We start from the raw sequence: 20,863 nt of genomic DNA, 5'->3' as shown, positions 1-20,863 counted from the left end.
GGCCATCTCGCGAGATAAACTGCGTTGCCGTGGTTACGGGAAGCCAGGCGATACGCTGCCCGCCCCTGAGGCAGTTGAGGCCCCGGGTTCGCGTCCCGCCGCCGCCGAGTTCGGCTCCCCGGGGCTCACGTTGGTTCTTCGCCCGCTCCGCACCCCCAGGGCCTCCTCCCGGCTCCTCGGGCTCTGCGGTAAGGGTGCTGGGGCGCGGGGAGCTGCAGGAAGCCCGCACTGAGGCCTTAGGAAAGGTTGTGTTGCCCTTGGCCCTGCCACGGCCCTCCTGTGGGCTGCAGGCCTGGGGGCTGAGCAGAGCGATTTCTGGGTCACTTCCACGTGGAGTTCCTCCTTCTCCTCCTGCTTCTCGTCCTGTGACACTCAGCCCTCCTGAAGCCACGTGCTTGTGGTGTTGACAGCCTCAGATAATGCTGCAAACCGTTTGGGATCCTGTGGGAAAGGTCCCCTCTGCGGGCTGGGTGGACCTTCCTGCCACAGCCGCATGCAAGGAGAAAGCATTCCTGTGTATCTCTCATTCCTCTTCCCTCAGAGCCATGGAGGTCCCAGCGGAGCCACCTGCCCCCAAGGAGTCCAGCCCTCCTGATACATCTGATCCCGGCGAGTCGCAGCCCTTACTGACAAACGTGGTCCAGATCACCGTGGTGAAGGCCCAGGACCTGGTAAAGCTCTTCTGGATGTGTTTAATCAGCTGCTTTCATCAATGGGAGCTGAGAAGGACCTGCGGGTCCTGGGGGGTGGAGTGGAGGGAGCTGGGCTTGTTCAGCATGGAGAAAAGAAGGCTGTGGGGTGACCTCATTGCAGCCTTCCAGTACCTAAAGGGAGCCTGCAAACAGGAGGGGAGCCAGCTCTTTGAAAGGGTAGATAACAGTGGGACGAGGGAAAAGGTTTTAAGTTGAAGGAGGGAAGATTGAGGTTGGGTATCAGGGGGAAGTCGTTTACTCTGAGAGTGGTGAGATGCTGGAACTGCTGCCCAGAGGGATTGTGGATGTCCCGGCTATGGCTAAAGGGGAAAGGCTTTCAAATGTACAATAATAACAATAATATGGAACAGGTCCAACTGTGTGAAACACGGAATCTGTGTAATTAGAGTTGTAGAGAAGAATGAGAGGAGAATAAGATAATTAATGGGAAAGGTTAATTGGATTCTTCTGTTTAGCCTTTCACGTAATGCATGCTCAAGGAGACAGCAAGCACGATGGAAAATTAAAATCAAGTGAATGAAGTCTCTTTTTGTGCAAAAGCCAATATGGAACTAATTAACCCAGTGACATGGAGAGCAGGAGCTCAGGGCCTGGTCCCTGCAGGTTAGGCATCCCTGCTGCTGAGGATGAAAGAAACACTCCATTTGGGTACAATGGTCTCTGCATGCGGGGGGGGGGGGTGATCACTCTTCTCTGAATGGAAGAGGGAACTGTGTTTATCCTGAGGGGAGCTCCTTCTGTAGCTGCTTTCTCATCTCTTCCTCACCCTGCAGTGGAAATGCCCACAGGTCAGGGCTGCCTGGGTGTGTGGCTGCAAGGTGCTCTGCTGTCACCATGGCTGCTCACCCGTGTTTGTGGCCTTTTGTGGAGATGTGTTATAACTTTGACTTCTTCATCTGTGTGTAAAGCTGGCCTAGCAGAGCCAGCAAACCCCAAAGAGCTTGCTGGAGCCCTGGCTTGATTTCAGGGCTTGCTGCAGTTATGTGATACACACGAGTGTCCTGTGAGCTCACCCAGACTTTCAGCCCCTTTTTAATCCCTGAGGCATCACAGCAAGGTGGACCAGGAAATGTCCTTTCTAAAGACAGGTCTCAACACAGCTGTGCTCTGTGCCTCTTCCCCATTCTTGCAGTGGAACAGCCAGAGAGTTTCACCAATGTGCTCTGTCCAGGTTGGAGAGCTAAAGCCCCCTCCTGGAGGTGACTTTGTTCGATTGCAAACCAACTGCTTAATCTGTTCTCTGTCCGTGTTGCACAGAAAAGTATCAAAAGTGACGCCTCGATGACGTTGGTTCGTGTGGAGTACAATGGGGTGACCCTGGGAGACTCCTCCAAGACTGATGTCTCTCCACACGGGATGGCAAACTACAACTTCACGGCCAGCTTTGAATACAGCCCTGATGGGCCCAACTCTTGGGTCGACATTGCACAAAAACCTGCACTTTGTAAGTACCTGATGCAGAGTCTCACTCCTTGGAGGGGTGGAGGTGGTGCTGTCAGCTGCCGTGCTCTGCCTTCTTGCTGAAGGAGTCACATGTTCAAGAATAGCACTTAAGCAGCAGCAGTGGGGGAATCTCAGCCCTTCTGTTCCCCTCTGTGCCAGCTGGAAGAATCCCCTTTCATGTTGGCTTGGCCCTTTGGCTTCACTGCTCTTGTCAGCCATGTGAGGTGATACAGGAGCATGTGCTGGAGCTGACACAGACCCTTTGCAGCCCCTGCCAGAGATTGCTGCTCCAAACTTCTCTGAAGCTGTCTGAGAAACACTGCCAGCTCCTGTCTTATGTTTCTCTATAGTGACAGTGATAGAAGTGCTGCAAAAGGAGAAGAAACAGAAGGAGGAGAAGACCATGCCACTTGGCCAAGCTGTGTTGGACCTTCTACCTCTGCTGCAAGGTACTTCCACAGCCACTTCTTGCTCCCTGGTATTACTGATCTTTGCTCATGGAATCCTCATCATAAATAACCTCCTCCTGATGAAAATGGACTTCTTAGTCTTTAGAAAGACTGGGGCCAAAGGGGAGAGGGGATGGCAGCAGCAGTTCAGCTTTAGGAGTTGTAGCAGCACAACTTAAAGGCTGAAGTTTTCTGCAGAGGGTTTCACTGTAAGCTTTCCTCCTTGCTGGTTCTTCTCAGGACAGTGCTCGTTTACAGTCTTGGCTCCTTTGCATGCAGTGTCTACATCTCCATCAGAAAGCCTTCACCCGGAGGGCAAGGTATGTGGAATTTGGAACTGTTCCTTTGCTCATTCGGCTCTCTGCTGCTTTTTAATGGGGCAGACGAGCATTACTCAGCCACCTAGCTCGTCACAGATATATCACAGCCCTATATATTAAAAGCTTGGAGGCTTTTCGTACTCCCATTGACGTCTGTTCCAAGGTGCTTATGATAGGTGAGGTCGTGCTAGGAAATGCTAATGAGTGCAGCTACCAAATTGCCTTGGAAAAAAAATATTCAAGATAGAAATCGTAGTGAAAAATCAGAAAAAGGGAAAGGCAGGATTACCTGCTCAGCTTCATTAGTCTTCCTTTCTATGAATAAAATGTCTCACAGTCTATTATTGCACAACCTCTCACTGCCTTTCTTGCAAGGCCCTCATTCATTCAGCAGATTGAAAAGTACCCAGTGAATAAAACAGGGAATGAAGTAAGAGACTGGAAAAACTTTGCTGCTGAGTCTCCATCTGCTTAGCACCATGAGTGAAGAAGGTGGATAGGTATTGCATTCGCACTCCTGTATTTAAATGATATAATAAGCAAGGCATGGGGCCACCCATGAGGGAGGAAAGATGATAAATGCTGAACAGCTGGCTTTTCATTGTGCAGCACCCATCCAGGGTCGGGCAGGTAGCTAATGGCTGTACACAGTACGTGGAGATAGGACAGAGCTGAAGTATGGCCTTGGCTTTCACATGCTCTGAATCACGAGCACTGTTTTCTATCCCTGGTGCTCTTGTTCCTTTTCCTGTCAGAGGTCCTGGCTCTATGTGTGCTGTGCCTTCTGTAGGCTCTGAGGCAAACGCACAGATAGCACAATTTGGACATAGGAAAGACTGACCATGAAATTCCTTTCTTGTGCCTGTCTGTTTTCTTTAACATCTGAAGTGAGGAATAAGATAACATTATATGTTCTAGCCTTGGCTTTCTGCTTGCTTCTCCCACAAGAGCAGAGAATTAGAACTGTCCAGTTATTAGCTGTTTTTTAAATCCTTTTTCCCTGCAGTGTGCTCTTGAAGTGTCTGTGTGCACCAAGAAGCCCCTCCTTTCTCCAAGTCAGCTTTCAGATGGGAACTTCATGAGTGTCACGCTAGAGGCAGCTTGTTCTGTCCCCGAAGCATTTGTTCCCAATGGACCATCGCATAACTACATGGCTTGCTTGCAAGTACCAGCAGTTGGGAAGGTGAGGTTGAGTCCTGATACAGCTAGGTTGGGTGCTGGCTGCTGCAGAGCAGGTGGTTGTCCCCCACCATGGAACAAGTGAGCAGACCCATAGGGGTACAGCCCTGGTGTTTCTTTAACACGGATAAAGGACTGCATGGCAAAATTCGGGTTGAAACTGGCAGGTTTTGTTCCATGCCGTGATTTTTTTTTCTCCCTTCTTTGTATGCATGTGGTGGAGCATGTTCTTCAAGCCAGGCCCCTGCACTGCTTCCTTGCTTTGTTAAGCACAGCTCGGAGCAGCTGACACTTGCTCATGTTGGAGGCAGCAGTCCTTTCATTCTTGTGTCTCTTTAGAAAGAAGTCCCCTTGCTCTTCATGAATGGCATCCTGAAGCTTGGTGGTGACAAAGAACCATTACCCCGACCTAAAAAGTGGTTTCTTCCTAACATCATGGCCCCTGGTGCTCTGAACATACCCAACTCCTTCATTCTTGGTGGTCCCTATGAGGATGAGGATGGAGAGCTCAACAAGACAAAGGTGAGGAAGGGCTGACTGTTCTGGCAGGAAGGGGACCATCAGGCCTCCCTGAAGGCGCTGATGAAAACATTGAGAGACTCATTTCAGGGGGGTGATGGGGAAGGTGGGTGTTCAGCTCTGTGTGCAGTGTCTGGGCATGGAGATGGTTCTGCAAGCCAGCAGGCATGCTAACACTGCAGGAGGGCTCCCAGGAGTGCATGTGGCAAGTCTAGTCCTCACTCCTGAGCTGCTGGGCTGAGGCTTTGTATTGCCCCTTTGTGAGCCAAGCTCCTCGTACTGTGGCTGCTCACTTACTCTGCGAGGGTATCCCAGGTTGGGTGAGTGGGACACCTCTCGGAGTCATCTTCTATCCCAGGGCACATTTTAGGGAGGTGATGTGGGGATGATGCAGGCTGTGGAACTTGCTCTCCTGGCAATATACTCCTCCTGACCATATACTACATCTCTCAGGACAGGGAATTTAGGATCCGGGCAGAAAGCAAAAAGAGAATCGTGTGGGACACGGAACAACGCTGTTACCTGGATCCTGCTGCAGTACTCATGTAAGGGGCACGAGAACCTCCCAGCTCTGAGTGATCAGAGAAACTGCTTGAGAATGCATTTAATTGACTTGTCTTGGGCTGTGAGAAGCAATGCACAAACGTTCTTAGAGCTCTTATGTGGCTGTACATCTCCTATGCTGTCTGCTGGCTGAAGGTGCTCGTATTAGCAAGAGAGCACTTTAACTGCCTTTAATTGCTGGCAGCAACTTAGCTCTGCATCGGTGGCAGAAGATGAATTGGCCGTAGCTGCTTTCTTCAGGCTTTAAATGCTCTCTTTTGCTGCCAGCAGTTGGAGCTGGTTACTGTTCCTTCTGCAGTGCAAACACTTAATGACGGCTGCGTTCCCTCCCATGACCTCTTCACCACTGTCACCTGAAGGCTTGAAGGAAGGGGGGGCAGCCATGGTGAACCCACACAGCTTTCCTCTTAGCTGCTAATTGAGTTCTGTTGAATTCCCAGTATATTAAAATCCTTTTGCTCTACATGGGCACTCCTACACTTGCTTTTTTATTGGCTAAACAGAACTTTTAATAGCTCCAGAAATGTTCAAGATCAGGATAGGCGTCGCACTTCTTGTTGACTCCTGCAACGTTCTTGGCCTCAGCTTCACCATGGCTGTGTGCTTCACAGCCAAGGAATCTCTCACGTGGAAGTATTCCTTTCTGTCTGTTGGAGTTTTGTTCCCCTTCCCACCACATACATACATACTCCTCAGCCTGGGATCCGCTTTGGGTTAATACCAACATTCATCATATTTCTTTTTCTTCTTTTTTTTTTTTTTTTTGCTTCAATTCTGATGTAAACAGGAGAGAGAGAAACCGTGTGTGTGTTGCTCTTGCAATCCTTATATAGCTGGTGGTGCCATAAATGCATGTAGTGGTGGGTGGAAAGGAGCATGTCCCAAAAGAACATGTTTCAATGGGGCAAGGCTGGTTGCTGTGCCGTGCGAATGGGGTGGTGTAAAGCCAGGTGGAGGGCTGTGAGGCTGATGGGACGGAAGGGAGGGCAGCGTGGCTAACTGGGGAGAGCCTGAGTTGTGCAAGTTCTCAGTGCCTTCCTCTGTGTTCAGCCTGAAGAAGCGCATCGCAGAGTGCCAGTACTGGCCTGTGGAGGTCTGCAGGATGCCAATGACCCCGTCCAGCAAAGGGAAAACCAGCAAAGCTGACAAGGTAGAAGTGGGGAGGGACGTGTTGCTATGGCTTGTGGAGCAGCGTTTTGTCATTGAGCACTTTTTTTCCACACCTTTGTTATACCAAAACCAGCCTTGAACCAGCCGAAGCAAGTCAGAGGGCTGGAAGCTTTGTGAAGGGTTTAATCAGCCTAATAGAGCTGCTAAATAAACAAAGGAGGGTGAGATTTTTTTTCCCTAAAAGCTTCCAGGCGTGTAGCTTGATGGAAAAGGGCAGGGAGGGGGCACTTCTGGAGAAGTGAAGTCATTCATGAAGCTTATCTTCAGCCAATGTTGTTTTGGTTTTGTTTTCTTGCACACCCTGAAGAAATTCATGCCTTCTTTCTGTGGGTGTAAATAAGCTTCGCTTTGGCACCTCAGCTGAAGTGACATAACAAAGAAAGAGCTCCTTTGCTAATGGTTCTGCTCCTGACAGCTGGTTCTGTGACAGTCCCTAATATGTTCCAGGGCAAAGCTGTGAAAGTTGGTCTAAATCTCATTTGTCACCCACTGGTGCCAGCATTTATGACTGAGATACTTCACTTTACTGGTCTTCTGCTGGCCTGGGCACTCAGGCCTTTGTAGCTGCTTGACTTGTGTCACACCTGAGATGCTCACAGGTCCTGTAGGATCATTTGGATTCCTAACCAGGTGGCTGGTAATTTAGCAGCTGTATCAGGATAAGACTGTACTGAGGAGTGGCACAGTGTGTGCATTGGGGAGAATGCCCTGCTGGGGTTGGTATACAATTGATATTCTACATATCGAATGACTCCGGTGTTTTTGTCTGGATTGCCTTGGCTGTGTGCCATTGGCAGAGCCCCTGGCTTGTCAGGTGCTTTGCTTTGCTGCATGGCCTTTTCTTAATGGGATCGGTGACCTTGTTTCCTTAAGAGAATAACAGTCTGTTCAGTATCTCAGTGCCTTGATCTGTGTTTCCAGGGAGATGAGGACAGGCAGATTTTCTTCCATGGTGTGGCATATGTCAACATGATGCCTTTGCTGTGTCCTGGCGTGAAGAGGATCCGAGGTGCTTTTCGTGTCTTTGCTTACCAAGACAGCGAGGTGCTCGAGAAGGTGAGAGCTGGTGAAACAGCCAGGCTCTGTGCCACCTCTGCAGCTGCTTGTGCAGGGTGGGTGCAGGCAGGGTGAGCAGCGTGCTGTTTGGGAGCAGGAGGAATGGGGCAGAGCAGTGCTCAAAGGCCAGCTCTGAGAGCTCACTGCTCTTCTGGAGCTGGAGAGCAATGCTACGAGCTGCTAGGTGCAGCCTTCTCAAAGGCAGGTGATTGTTGGGTGTGGGTGAGCAGGTTTAGGGGCTGGGGGAGGCTCTGGATCTCAGTGCACTCCCTTCTCTGTCAGCAACTGAGTAAGTAGAGCTGTGAGATTGCTTCTCACTCCCCACTCAGGAGCACAGACAAATGAACTGCTTTGCTGGGAAGAGCAAACAGTGGCTCTAAAAGGATAGCGTTACCCCAGGCAACAACCAGAAAAGCTGTCACTGGAGCTCTTTCAGCTGTAGCTCGTGGAGGTTTATTTGTCTTTTGCTTTCCCCCCCCCCCCCTTGTTACTAAAAGTGACAGTTACGTCTCCGTTTTCCCACAGTACTCCTGAAACAGACCTGAGCTTGTTTCAGGAGGGCAGATGCACAGCTTGCTTTCACTGCCCACATTCCCTTAGTGCTGCAGCCCATGCTGGGGGGACTACAGCCCATCTCTGTGCCTCCCTGCTGCTGCTGCTGGGTACCAGCTGCTGGGGGAAGAAGCAGGACCTGCCACATGGCTGAGTCCTTGCTGACCCAACTCCTTTAGTGCTGACAGCTGGGAGGGAGCCCTGCCTTGGTGCTCACACAGTGTGTAAACAGGCAGAGTGAAAAACCTGGTCCCAGCAAGTTACAGGTGTGTCAGGGAAACTGCTCTGCTTGGGAAAGCGGGCTGGGAGCTGAGTCACCCCAGGGCAGGCAGCAGTACCCAAAACACAATGCAGGGCACACCTGGGGAGGGCAGCCACTGCTTCCAGCAGTTCACATCACCTGGCAAGTCCATGCCTGTGAGGCAGATCAAGGATTGAGTTCGTGCAAGAACCCAGGGACGGTGCCTTGGTGAAACGGCAGCCTTTGAGCACGGAGATGGCAGTGAGGCTTCCTCAGGCAGCTCTTTTCTTAGCAGTCAGACCTGAGGTTGTACAGCTGTGTGGTATCAGAGCTGGCCTTGAGCGCAGGTAGCTAACTGCCTGTGGGGAAAGGATGAGGTTGCAGAGCTTCTTAATGTATTTAGATTCTGTGTTCTGCGATGTGAAAGGTTAAGGCAAAGGAATGCCTTGACCTTCGATTTCCTCACTTCTGTCTTTTCTTTCCACCCTCTACCCCCTTCAGACTAAAAGGCAGCAGAGTGTCCTGCGGGATCTCCGTCCACAGATCAGTCTGATTAAAGAAGGATCAGGGACCCCAGGAACCAGTTCATCTCTTTCCAGAGCTGTTCCCAGTAAGACCCAGAAGGAAGATAAGGAGAAGATGACCAGAGAACATGAATTGCACAGAAGGGTGAGGTCTAGAGACGCATATTGCAACACACTTGGACCTTTTCTACATCAGAGATAGCCATAATCAGGGACGGATGCTGCATTGCTTTAGCCAGCTGAGGGATGCTCATCACCTTGAATGCTATCTGAGCAAATGTATCACATCCTCACTTGATGAGGGCGTGAGTTTCGGATCTGAAATCGAGATGTCCTTTCCTGCTTTCCAACAGATGTCCAACTTAACAAGAACGCAGTTGTCAGATGCTGCTGAAGAAGCTGCGAGTGCCTCATCTCTCAGCCTTGATGGAAAGGTAATTTTGTATCTCCAAAGCGAAGAAAAGACTGCTAGACTTTGGCTGCATCAGTGTCTCACTCCTTTCACCTAATGAAGTTATTTAAGAGCGAGCTGGAGACAAGGGATGTTTTACGCAGATGCTGTCCTGGAGTTCTTCCAGTGACGTCCAGGTGGAGGAAAGTCTAGCATTGGGCTGGAAGGTCTCCATAAATAATTAGGCATTGTTTAGAAGAGTTTCTTCCTTTTTTGTGACTTCTCTCTCAAAATAATGCAGAATGCATATACATTCTCCAAGCAAAATGATTGGCTGAGTGGTTGCCGTTTTTATTTTCCCTAGACTGACTTCTCAAGGTGAATTTTTCTACTGTAAATCATTTTGAGTGCAAGTTCTAAAGCAAGCGGGATCTCTGCAGTTTAAAGAGGATTTGCTGAAGATCTGTAGCTGAATGTTCAGCTTTTCATCTTGTCAGTAATGTCTTGAGATAGCACAACACTGAGAGAGCAATGTTTATCTTCACAGCAATATGTTGAAGCAGGAACATTCCTGGTGATGGAGATAAAGCTGGACAAGGCTTTGGTACCCAAACGACAGCAAGAGGAGCTCACCAAAAGGTGTGTAAAGACATGCTATAACTCTGGAGCTGACAGCTCAATGCTGCAGGGCACAAACCAGGCTGTATAGGGAGCCTACCCATTGCTGCAAGCAGTAGCTGAAGGCTTCATCCAGCTCCACTGAAATCAGGAGGACAAACAAAGCCACCTAGGGTTAGGGTTAGGGTTAGGGTTAGGGTTAGGTTGCTTCAGCAGTGGCATTGCCTGGGTTTGGGAAACAGTTGCATTCATCTGAGCTGGCATCTCTGCACGACAGTATCTGTGTTCCTGTCCAGGCTTTGTTTCCCATTAATCCCCCCGTACTTGCCTCTTGCACGTGATGTTCAGCTGCTTGGTCAGGGCTGGCCACCAATGGGCTGCTGTAGGTAGCACTGCCCTAACATCAGAATTGCATTCTGTTGCTTTTCTGAAGCTTTCTCACAACTTTCTTCCTGTTCCTGGGCTCTGCTTTTCATACAGTTCTGCTGTAGAGCTGTGCTCTCCTCTCTGAGGCTTCGAGGCTTTCACTGTGTGTTTAATTTAAGGCAGTTGCTTCCTGTCCAGTAGTCCTGCTGTGGTGCTACCTGCAAAAGACTTTAACATGTGTAATTTATTGGATAAAAAGAGAGAAAATACAGCAAATGAATAAACCACATCATGCACGGGCAGTATATCTCTTTCAGCCAGAAACATGAGGAGAAACCACACAGCAGCAGCCATTCTTTCAACAGGAAGTATGTGTATTATGTGTATTGTCTTTTGTTCTGCCTGCTGTCTTCCAGGAAAACAGGTTTGGGGAAAGCGAGCCTCCCTGTCAGTAGACTTTCCCCTGAGCCTTTTTATTTGCTTCCTACACTACTGCAGCTTACAGAAATTCACTGTAATTCCCCTTTGCTCGCCTGCCTTGCGCAGCTGTGGATGGGAAGCCTGGAAAATCAGATCTGAGTGGCAATAGAAAGTCCTTTCTTAGGGGGCTTCAGCTGATGCCACATACACGTGTCCTGGCACACGTGTTCAGCAATTATGCTTTCATTGTTGTTGTTTTTATTTCCTGGAAGGTGGCTTGAATGCAGAGCTCATTAGCAAACCTCAGCTCCCTTCCTTGGGCTGCATCCAGCGCTTTCTGTCAGCCTCCGCTTTCTGCTGGCTTACTTTGCTTGAGTTGCTGCTGTGCTCGGTTTGCTTTCGAAGTGAAGCAGTTTGGTTCTCATTTGTGCCACTAGCAGAGGTAACGCGGCAGTGATGGGAGCGGGGCTGTGAGTGTGGGCGCTGCACTGTTCAGGCTCAGTGGCTTCTCAAGGAGTGATGCCAGATCTCTGCAGGGAGGCACTGCAGAACAAGAGGAGCAGACAGCACGGCAGGGTGTGCAATAGAAGGAAAAGGACGTGTTGCTGCTTAAGATCACAGCGCTTTCCATAGACCTGGCATCTTCCCTGGTGCCTACAGCAGCCTCATGCAGAGTTAGATGACTGTATTCGTGTCCTGTGGGGATACGTCCTGCGTGGGATGAGGGACCAGCAGGAGCAGCAGCTTTCTGAAGGGTGTTTTGGAGCTTCATGTTGAGGCTCGTGGGCAAAAGCAGCTGATGGGGGTCGCAGGGGGACAGGAGCAAAGGCTGTGGCATCACTGTTCATGTGGGCGAGGTGAGTGAGAGGAGAGCTGCATCTCTCATCACTGAGTCCTTTCCGATCTCTGAGTATACAGAGAAATGGTCAGAGGACTGAACCTGGAGAAGTCAGCTGCCCGGAGGCTGTTTGAGCTGGAAAAACAGCTACAGGATTTAGGTTTGGTGTGGGGGAAGCAGTTTGCTTTGCTGATTGTGTAGGAGCCAACACAAGGATGTGACACCTTTTTAGGTGGGCAGGATTGTGTTCTAAGGACTGAAGGTGCTTCAGTGCCAGCAAACAGGAAATCTCGATCAAATCCCAGTGAATTTAGACTGTTTTGACTCTAAGGGTTTCAGAACAGTCTTAATGTTCCCATAGTCCTAAGGACCTTTGGATAGTATTTGGGAGGTGGTTGTAACCCTAGTGGTGATACAAACAGTGTCAGTGCATGGCCCAGGGATGGGGTGCCATGTGAGGACCTGATGGGTGGGTTGGCCCAGGGTTTACCCTGTCTGAAGGTTTACAGTAGTTTTGGTGTGATCAAACCTGATGAAAATAACTAAAGAAATCCCATCTAATCCCTGTGGAGCGTAATCATAAGCAGGGAGTGAAGTAGTAGCTGGTTCTCTCAAAGCAGTATGCATTGAATATGGGTGCTCTGGTCTCTCTACGCTTCATTCTTGGTCTGACCTTCAGTTTCTTGCTCCTTGGTCCCCGTAAGGTGTCTCTGGGGCACGATGACATCCTGCAGGCCTTGCACTGCAGGTTGGCTGTGCTTGAGATAACCAAGCATTGCTGGTGTCAGGCTGATCCCTTCTGTCTTCACATTGGCAGGGTCAAGGAGATGATACCCCCTCGCCCTCTGCTGCCTCCCCGGCCTGGAGGAGCCAAGAAGGTAAGTGCAGGAGCCTATGGCCTCACCAGCACCCCGCTGCCTTGTCCTGTCCTCATCCCTCTCACTTGAGAGATTTTCATCTCCATTTTGAGCCCTGCGGCAACATACAGATGCGATCTGCAGAGGGAGCATACAGAAAACTTTGGGGTGTGTTACCTTTGTAGTACGATGCCTTGGGAAATCGTTTCTTGTATTTGCAGCCCTTAAAAAGGGAGAGATCTAGAAAAGGCAGAGAAGAAAGCAGCAGCGTGGGGGTGTTTGGAAGTGATTGGAGTGAGGTACCGGAGCTGTTTGCCTCTGGGCAGTCCCAACACTTTCTTGTCTCAGACTATTCCATGTACTTCTTCAGGCCCAGACAAATAGGAACAGAATCAGCACCAACACCACTCGGGTCACCCAGAATCTCTCTTTTTTTTTTAAGGACTTTTGCATGTTCAACTTCCCGACCCCAGGAAATGATCAGAGAACACTTGGCTGGTTTTCTGTAGGTACGGAACAGCCATTGAAGGAACGTGTCCTCAGATGAACCCTGGCTGATGGGAAATTCAAAGCAACAGTGGGGGACGAAGCAATGACCCCAGTACTGCTGCAGAATTGATTAGTGCTGGACTGTCTGGAGGGCACGAAGTGATGCATTTTGATTAGTGCCATGCATGGAAGCTTCTGCCGCTGAGATTATGGATACTACAGGCCCTTCTGAGGGGGGCCTGGCCTGTGGCTTTAAAGGGCTCTCAGCAAGTGAGATACAGTTTATTTGCAGCCAGTTCTACTGCTACAGAAGAGACAACCAGTGGACTCAGTGAAAAATACAGCAGGGACAATAACTAATTAGGAAGGAGCACTTCTGTATTTACGTGCAGATATTTTTGCAGCCTTGAGGCATGGACAGGAAAGGCTGTGACAGACTGATTGCAACTTGAGTCAGGTGGAGTTAATGGGAGGTGTGGGCTCTGGCAAATGCAACACATTTCAAGGTTGATGGCATAAGTGACTTTTGAAATCTGATCACTTATTTACTTCTTGATGTTTCCTATTTCTTAGGCCGTGGAAGATTATCACAACCACGTCGCAAACATTGCTGTTGCCATCCTAAGTGAATACCACGAGCTGTTTGGAAAGCAGCCACCAGACCAAGGAGCAACAGACCATCAAACCCTGGAGGAACAGAGGCGTCAGCTCAACTTTGAGCTCAATAGCTCTGGGAAATATTTTGCTTTTAAGGAACAGCTGAAGGCAGGGATCTATTGTGCTGTTTTCACTTCCCTGCTCGTTTTGTCCTGGCAGTTTCTCAGTGAGGAACTGCTGCTCCACAGTGATAACTTAGCATGATGTGTTGCCACAGAATCCCTTCCTGTCACCCAAGGCTGTTGCAGAGATGTGAGGAAGGGCAGTTTTTTTTCCTGACAGAGCAGGCTGCTGTGGGCATGCACCGGGAGAACTTTTCCTGTCATCAGGGGGGGGTGCAAGGCTGATCACATCCATTTGTCCCATATTGTATCCCGATGAAAGCAAAACTGACTGCTTTGCATGCTCACAGCCTTCCCAAGGGAGAAGGGGCTTCTCCACGTGTCCTTCAAAGGGGCACCTGCACGTCAGGGAAAGCAAAGGCAGAGAGGTGGGAAAGGAATTTGTCCCTGCTTGTTTTGTTTTGCTTTTTACCTTTCTTAAGTGTTGGGCTGGATTTCTTCCTTAGGACTAGGATGGAGCTTCAGACAGTTGGACTTAGACTCCATGATCTTTGTGGGTCCCTTCCAATTCAGGGTGTTCTCTATGACAATCCATGTTATGGCTCTGTATTGTTATGATTATGGAGCTTTCAGGGGACCTGCCATGTTCAAGTGTTACGTGTCTCCACAGTATGCTGTAGTGAAGATTGTGAGGGAAAAATACCTGAAGACCACAGCATTTGAGACCCAGGAGCAGTTCCAAGCATTTCTCAGTGAGCTGTATGTGTACCTGGTGGATCAGATGCATGTTGCCCTGAACCAGGTAGGGAGAAACACTGGCTGGGGTGGGTAATCTGGGACATAGCTTCACTGTGAATCCAGTGCTAGACACCACTTGTAGTCAAGGTACTTTTGCCTTCAAGACACCTGCAGGTTTGTGCTTCCATTTGCTGCAGTTATCACATATGGGCCCTGAGCCACATGCAGAGGCAGGATCTGGTGCATGCGTATCCCATTGCTGTGAAATCCAGACAGTGAAACCTGGGAAATACAGCTGGTAACAGCTGCTGTAGCTGGTTCATGGTGAGGGTGGCTGGGTCTCTGCCATCTGCCACCCCCCACACCCAAGGCAGAGCATGGATCTCCCAGTTTGTGTTGACTTTCCAACTCATCCAGCCCTACCTGTGCCATGGTGTGCTCCACGCAGTGTCAGCTGGGGACTGCTGCTGTCACGGGAAGTGTTCATACCCTCCTTCTTACCCTGGCTAAGGCTAACCTTGTCTCACTTCTTACCAGCTACTGTATGAAGAAGCTGCTTCCCCGGTCCCTCGAATCCACATGACTGATGAGCAGCTCTGGCTCTATGCTCGCGAAGCTGAAGTCAACAAGGACTACAAGCTGGCATCGCTCTACCACCAGCAGGTAAAGGAGCCCCTGTCCCTCCCTGTCCCCATCCTGTGTGTCTGGGCTGGCAGCCAGCACACCATTGCAGTGGAGGTGAACATGAGCAGGATACTCACTCTGAACGTGTGAGGGATTTCCTAGGGAGATGCTGCTCTCTGGAGGATGTGAGGCAGCAGCTGGCCATCTCACTGGAGTCTGCAGTTTCAAGGCCAATGGAAATGGGACGAGCCAGTCCAAAAGGAACGCTGGGTCTGCACTGGGGGCACTGGGTTCGCAATCAGGCGGCTAAGAGGTGGCCAGCTTAAGCTGGAGGATACTGATAGGTGAAGGAGGCTTAAAGGAAGCCCAGCACGATCCCAATTAAGGGAAACCCTAGAATGTGATAGACAAGGGCTTAATAGCTGCTAAACTCAGCCAGAGGAAAGCTATGGTTATAGCAGAGCTGTCTTCTCAGTGCATTGTATGTGCTGAGCTTGATGGCAAGAGCCCTCCAGTGTCGCTCTCTTGTGTGCAGAGGATAGCGAAGGACCAGCGCAACATCCAGTACTGGTTGGACTATGGGGCATTCTGCCTCCTGCTCGAGGACACCCTTAAAGCTCAGGAGTGCTTCCGAGAGGCTCTTTCTCTGGACCCACGTCATGTGAGAAGGTGCTGTGTGCTCCCAGTGGGTGGGAAGGTGCTGGGTGTCCTGCATGCTGCTGATGGGGAGCTGCTCCTGTCCCCAGCTTGCTGCTCTGTGGGATTGTGGCAGTCATGCTGCAGCACTACGAAGAGGCAGAGATTTTCTTTGAGGATGCTTGTTGCTTGGGGCCATCCAGTGTCGTAGCACGGACGCTTTCAGGTACAAAAGCAAGCCAGACTGTGTGCTGAAGGCATTCCTGTAGAGCCAAGCCTTGTTTCTTCTCCTGCTGTTCCTCCCCGCTGCTGTAATCTGAGGACTGAGGGTTAGATTTCTGCTTATGCTGCTATTTCTGTATTTCATAGGTCTGTTCTATGAGCTGCAGAATAATAATATTCAGGCAGAAATGGCCTTCCGTGAAGCCAAGAAGAGACTCCAAGCACAGCAGGCCAGGGAAAGGAGCAACGCTGGTGAAGGGAAAAAGACAATGAGTGCTACTTCTGTGGGGTCTTCCAGTCTAGGCCCAGGTAATTCCTAGCAAAACCAGGAGGTGCCTTTATAGCACAGTGAGGGGGCTCAGAGCAGAACAGTGAGACCAAAGAGGAGAAATACGCTGGGTAAAGGACACAGTGGTGGGCTGTGAGCTTGAACACACTATGAATTATGCCAGAGACAACAGGGCAAGTGCACTTCTTTAAATGCTGAGGTTGAAATACAGGTACACAGCATTTATTCTTCTGGCCCAGCTCATTGCTGCTGATATATAGATGTGTGGGCAGCGACCAGAGTGACTGGAGAGAGCAAATGGACCTTGCAAGGCTTGGAAGGGTAGGGCTGCCACTGTGATTGGTGTCATTTAGGGTTGTCCAGGTTTAGCTTTCATGAAGGCTGTTGCTGTGACCCAATGCAGCTCGGAAAGCGCTGTCTGACCAATTCAAAAGGAACAAAACAGCTGCTTGGAGGCAGTTCTGACCCGAAGGCTTCCTTTGGGGCCTCTGTGAATCCAGCTTAAGCCAGGGCTTTGTGTCCCAAGTCCTGAATATTTGGCAGGGCTGTGGCAAAGATTGACTAGCTTTATTTCTGACACTATCAGCACTCCAAGCAAAGCGCCGCAGGCAGGCAGAGAGGCCTCCAGTGTCATATGCCAGAAGAAGGGATATTGCCTCATTTATATCTATTTCTTATGGTAATCTTGCATTCGAGACTTGAGAGTCAGGTATTACCTCTTGCAAGCTATTTTCATCCTATTTATGGAAATCTGATGGTTCCTGTGTGTTTTCTCTTCTCCCATTTCTCTGGAGTTCTGCTCCAAATTGGCCAGTTTGCCCTAAACTCTTTTGCTTGCACCTAATGGACGTCTCATTGCAGAGGGGGTTCCAGAGGCAGCCGAGGAAGAGGCTTCAGCATCGGAGACAGACTCAGAAGGTCAGGGAGTGGTAAACTGGTTTTGGGTTGGAGAGCCCAGGGCTGGGAGATGGCTCTGTGCAATCAGCAGGGAGGGAAATAACTTGGGAGCAGTGGGCTGTGGCTGTTCTGATGCTAAGGTGAGACATCAAGCCTTGTTCTTTTCCCTTAGCTGGGGAATCTGCAGCAAAGCTCTGCTCTGTTGTGGATGGCAAAGAGATGGCAGTGCTGGGTCCTTAGGGATCCACTGTGCTGTCCTGATATCCATAAAAACAGAGGCCCTTCAGGAGAAAATGCTGAATTAAGAGCTGTTTGAGCCTCCCCTGTCATCTTCTGAGTTTTACACTGTGTTGCTGGGATTCCTCTGTCCCTGCCAGGGGCTCAGCCTTGCTCTTGTTTCAGTTTGGGACTGATGGAGATGCGTTTTCTGACAGAGCCATCCCCTGTTTCAGGACACGGCGAACCTCCCTGCACAATCTTCATGAAGGCGGTGGAATTCCTGATGCAATTCAATGCCATCCAGGTCAGCCCAACACAGAGTGAAGGGAGGGGAGGAGCAGCAGCGTCCTGCTGGGGATACCCCTGCTTTGCCTGCTCCCCCAGCCATGCTGCTGTGCCATTCCTTTGCAGTTTGTTCGCATGGCACTTGCCCACGAGCTGCTGAGCCAGCAGGAAGGCCTTTCCAGTGCTTATTACCTGGCACTGGCCCGGATGTGCTTGTTGAAGGAAGAGTTCTCCAAATGTGAAGAATGTCTCTACAACGCCATTCGGATTGACTTCCTGGTAATGCTCCGTGTCTGCAGGTGCAGGATGCCATCCCAAAGGAGCAGGTGTAACTTAGAGTCCGTGCTTCGTTGCCACCTGAGCAATTCTAATATTAACCCGCAGCAGTTTCTCTGGGGGAGGACAATCACAGCTCATTAACCACCCCAGGCTGTGGCTGCGGCGCTGCCCTCCCCGTTACCCAGTGTATCATTTGCTGTCTGTCATCTTCCACACACAGGCAGGCAGCATTTCTGAGCAAGGACTCCTCTCTCTGCATTGTTTGCCTTTCTCTTCCCTTGGAACATGTATATCCTGATCCTTTTTCCCTACGTTGTGAGGCAGCCCCTGTTTCGTGGGGAACAAAGTTGCTATTCAGCAGAGAGAGAAGGCAGCTTTTCAGAGTCGGGTTGAATGGAAGGTGCAGAGGCTTTAAAGCTGCCATCTCCAAATGCTGCTTGCATACTTGTGGGAGCTGGGAGCCTTGCTTGGGTCAGGATGCCCTGCAGGGAAGGCTGGAGGGGGCTTCTATTGCTCTCATTACGTAGACAGCCTGCTGACTTGATTTTTATTCTATATATAGAACCTGTCCTGCTCTCATCAAATACCTGCCAGCTCCCCATGTCTGCTGATCACAGGGGTCCTCCTTTAGGTCTCTCTCCTGCCTGTCTTTGAGCTTGGCTTTGTGTGCACAGAATCCTGATGTCTGGGCTCAGAAGGGACACCTGTGCTACCTGAGGAGAGACCTGCAGGAGGCAAAGGAGTGCTACGAGCGAACTGTCAGGTTTGTGGAGGATGCTGAAGACATGCATTTTGTCTACCTGCGCCTGGGCTCCATTTACCTGGAAGACAAAGAGGTGAGGAGCCATGCAGGAATGGAAACAGGGCATTTTCCACAAAGCAAGTACCAAGAGATGCCAGATCCAGGTCCAGAACACCATTACCTGTAGCTATAGCTGAGATGCAGCAGTGCAGCAAAACCTTACGGAGTACTGAAGTCTTTGGAGCACGGAGCAGCCCTCGACTCGAGTCTCAATGTGCTGCTGGGATGGTCTCATCATTGCATTAAAGAGGGTGTCTTTTACACGACTGCATTGGTTCCTGGCAGCATAGAGCCGCCAGCTTTGGGGCAGTGGGGGAGTGCTCAGCCTCCCAGCAGTGTCTGAGCCACAGTTGGGGTGGGGTGTTGGGCAAAGCCCTGAGGTGAGAGGCTGTATGGAGGGGATACAGAGAACAACGTGATCATTTTTCTCATGGCAGTATGGCAAGGCAAAGCAGATCTACCTGCAAGCCTGCAAGAGCTCTGCGTCCTGTCTCACCTGGCTGGGAGTGGGAATCGCCTGCTATAGGGTAAGTGCTGTTAGGTGTGAGATCCCAAGTTCCCATCACCTGGTGCTGTGTCTGGTTCTGTATGTAAGGCTGGCTTTTATTCAGTGCTTAACTCTGTGAAACCCATACTCTAGGAAGCTGTCATGTGCTGTACACTGTCACGGTCACAGGGTGGCACCCTGGGCTGCTTGTATGGGAGGCAGAAAATAGAACCATCAGCCTCAGTACCGCACCAGGGGCAGCATCCCTGCCCTTCTTGTCCCACTGCCGGAGCCCCCGGCCCCACGATGTCATGGCATGCACATCATCTGGGCCTGGGCTGTGCCCTGAGTGCCTGCATAGGATTTGATTTGATGTGGTGGTCCCGTTGGACTGCCAGTAGGATTTGATGATCTTCGTGGGTCCTTTCCAACTTGGATGTTTAATGATTCTTCACTTTATGCGCATCACCACAAAGGATCGAGCAGCTTGTCAGCAATGAGGAATCTCGGTGCTTTCCTTGCCCAGAGGAAATCCAGCACCTCTGAAGGGCTGCCAAGGACACCCAGACACAGCCACCAGCAGCGCAGTGTCTCCCAGGGGTACACCTTGCATGCTCCTTCCAAAGGGCTTTGGCTGAGAGAACCAAACAGAGGAACTAAGGCTGGGAACTCAGGTTCCTCCGTTTCCCCTTTGGGCAAATGTAAGCCTCCCACCAAGATACAGACCCCAAAAACAAGGGGGCTGAGTGGTGTGTGCTGGGGGCTGGCTGCAGCCCCTTCTGCCTACACAGAGCCCCTGTGGGAAGAGACATCGGGACCAAAGTCATGTTTGCAGTGCTACACGCACTACATGCATGCTACACGCGTGGCAGCAGGTCCTGATTGCTCACAATGGGACTGGACCGCTCGGTTCCTGCAGGCAAAGGTGTCAGGAGCCGATCTGTTGGTTTCCTCCTGCCTCCCTGTCAGAGCAGCTCAGTGCAGCAGCTTTGCTGGATGCTTTGTGTCTGTAGTGGGTTTTTGGCTGTTGGAGCAGGTGCCTGCCCAGTTCTGAAGCCATTTCTGCTTGCTGTTTGCCATCACACCTCTATTCTTTCCCCCTCAAGCTGGAAGAGATGGTGGAAGCGGAGGATGCTCTCTCGGAAGCCAATGCCCTCAATAACAGCAATGCTGAAGTGTGGGCTTACCTGGCCCTTGTCTGCTTGCAGGTGAGTGCCCGGCCAGCTCCTGGGGTGAGCCTGAAGAGCACCGCGTGCATCCCAGGGGCACAAGTGGTTGCAGGATCAATCACTGCAGTGCTCAGATGGCACGAGCAGCCATCTCGTGCTCATCAGCCCACCCCTTCCCCTCCGTGTTTTGCAGGGGGGGCGGCAGCTGGAGGCAGAGCAGTGCTACAAATACGCCACAAAGGTGAGTGTGGGCAGCGAGCCCCGCTCCTTCCACGCGTGATGCGAACGTGGGCTATTTCTGTTGCCCCCCCCCCCCCCCCCCCAGCCGTGGCTGCTCCCCCTCCCGTCGCTCCGAGCTGCTCACTGCTGAGGGCGGAGCGCGGAGGGGGGACCTGCGGGTGATCGCGGCGCTCGTGGGATGCCTGACGGCCTGTCCCCGCAGCTCGGCTTGGCGGACCCGGCTCTGCTGCAGGAGCTCCACGCCACCCAGCAGCGCCTCGGCTTCGGCGACCCGTCCTTCTGAGCGCGGGGCGGTCACGCGTGGTGCCGCTCAATGCCATTGCAGCCATTGCAGCCATTACAGCCATTATAACCATTACAGCCATTATAGCCATTACTGCTGACTCCGCGCTCCGTGTTGGGACCCACGCCTTTACCGCGGGGTCACGGTCACGCGTGGGCGCGCTGAGAGCTGCGGGAGAGCAGCGCCCCCTCCCGGCCCGGAGGCCCCGCTGGGCGGGCACTGCGTGACGTCATCCCGAGGGGGGGGCGTGGCCTCACGGCGTGCG

The 20,863-nt window shown here is 51.1% G+C and overlaps 1 protein-coding gene across 1 annotated transcript; it reads left to right on the top strand.

Moving 5' to 3' along the window:
* Window positions 1–42: 42 nt before the first annotated feature.
* CFAP70 (cilia and flagella associated protein 70) lies at window positions 43–20,702 on the top strand. The gene is made up of 28 exons (XM_072349052.1): window positions 43–188; window positions 542–671; window positions 1,971–2,157; window positions 2,507–2,605; window positions 2,846–2,925; window positions 3,932–4,108; window positions 4,444–4,626; window positions 5,077–5,168; window positions 6,238–6,337; window positions 7,279–7,413; window positions 8,708–8,875; window positions 9,084–9,164; window positions 9,669–9,760; window positions 12,181–12,241; window positions 13,283–13,474; window positions 14,099–14,230; window positions 14,704–14,829; window positions 15,326–15,459; window positions 15,537–15,652; window positions 15,796–15,957; window positions 16,799–16,855; window positions 17,287–17,357; window positions 17,465–17,617; window positions 18,292–18,453; window positions 18,857–18,946; window positions 20,013–20,114; window positions 20,269–20,316; window positions 20,518–20,702. The coding sequence occupies exons 2-28, from the start codon at window positions 546–548 to the stop codon at window positions 20,596–20,598; spliced, it is 3,207 nt and encodes a 1,068-aa protein (XP_072205153.1). The 5' UTR covers window positions 43–188; window positions 542–545; the 3' UTR covers window positions 20,599–20,702.
* Window positions 20,703–20,863: the final 161 nt, after the last annotated feature.

The sequence above is a fragment of the Excalfactoria chinensis genome, chromosome 14 (assembly GCF_039878825.1).
Source record: "Excalfactoria chinensis isolate bCotChi1 chromosome 14, bCotChi1.hap2, whole genome shotgun sequence".
NCBI classification, from domain to species: Eukaryota; Metazoa; Chordata; class Aves; order Galliformes; family Phasianidae; genus Excalfactoria; species Excalfactoria chinensis.
The sequence above is the reverse complement of the archived record's forward strand: the minus strand, read 5'-3'. Positions and strand labels throughout refer to the sequence as shown.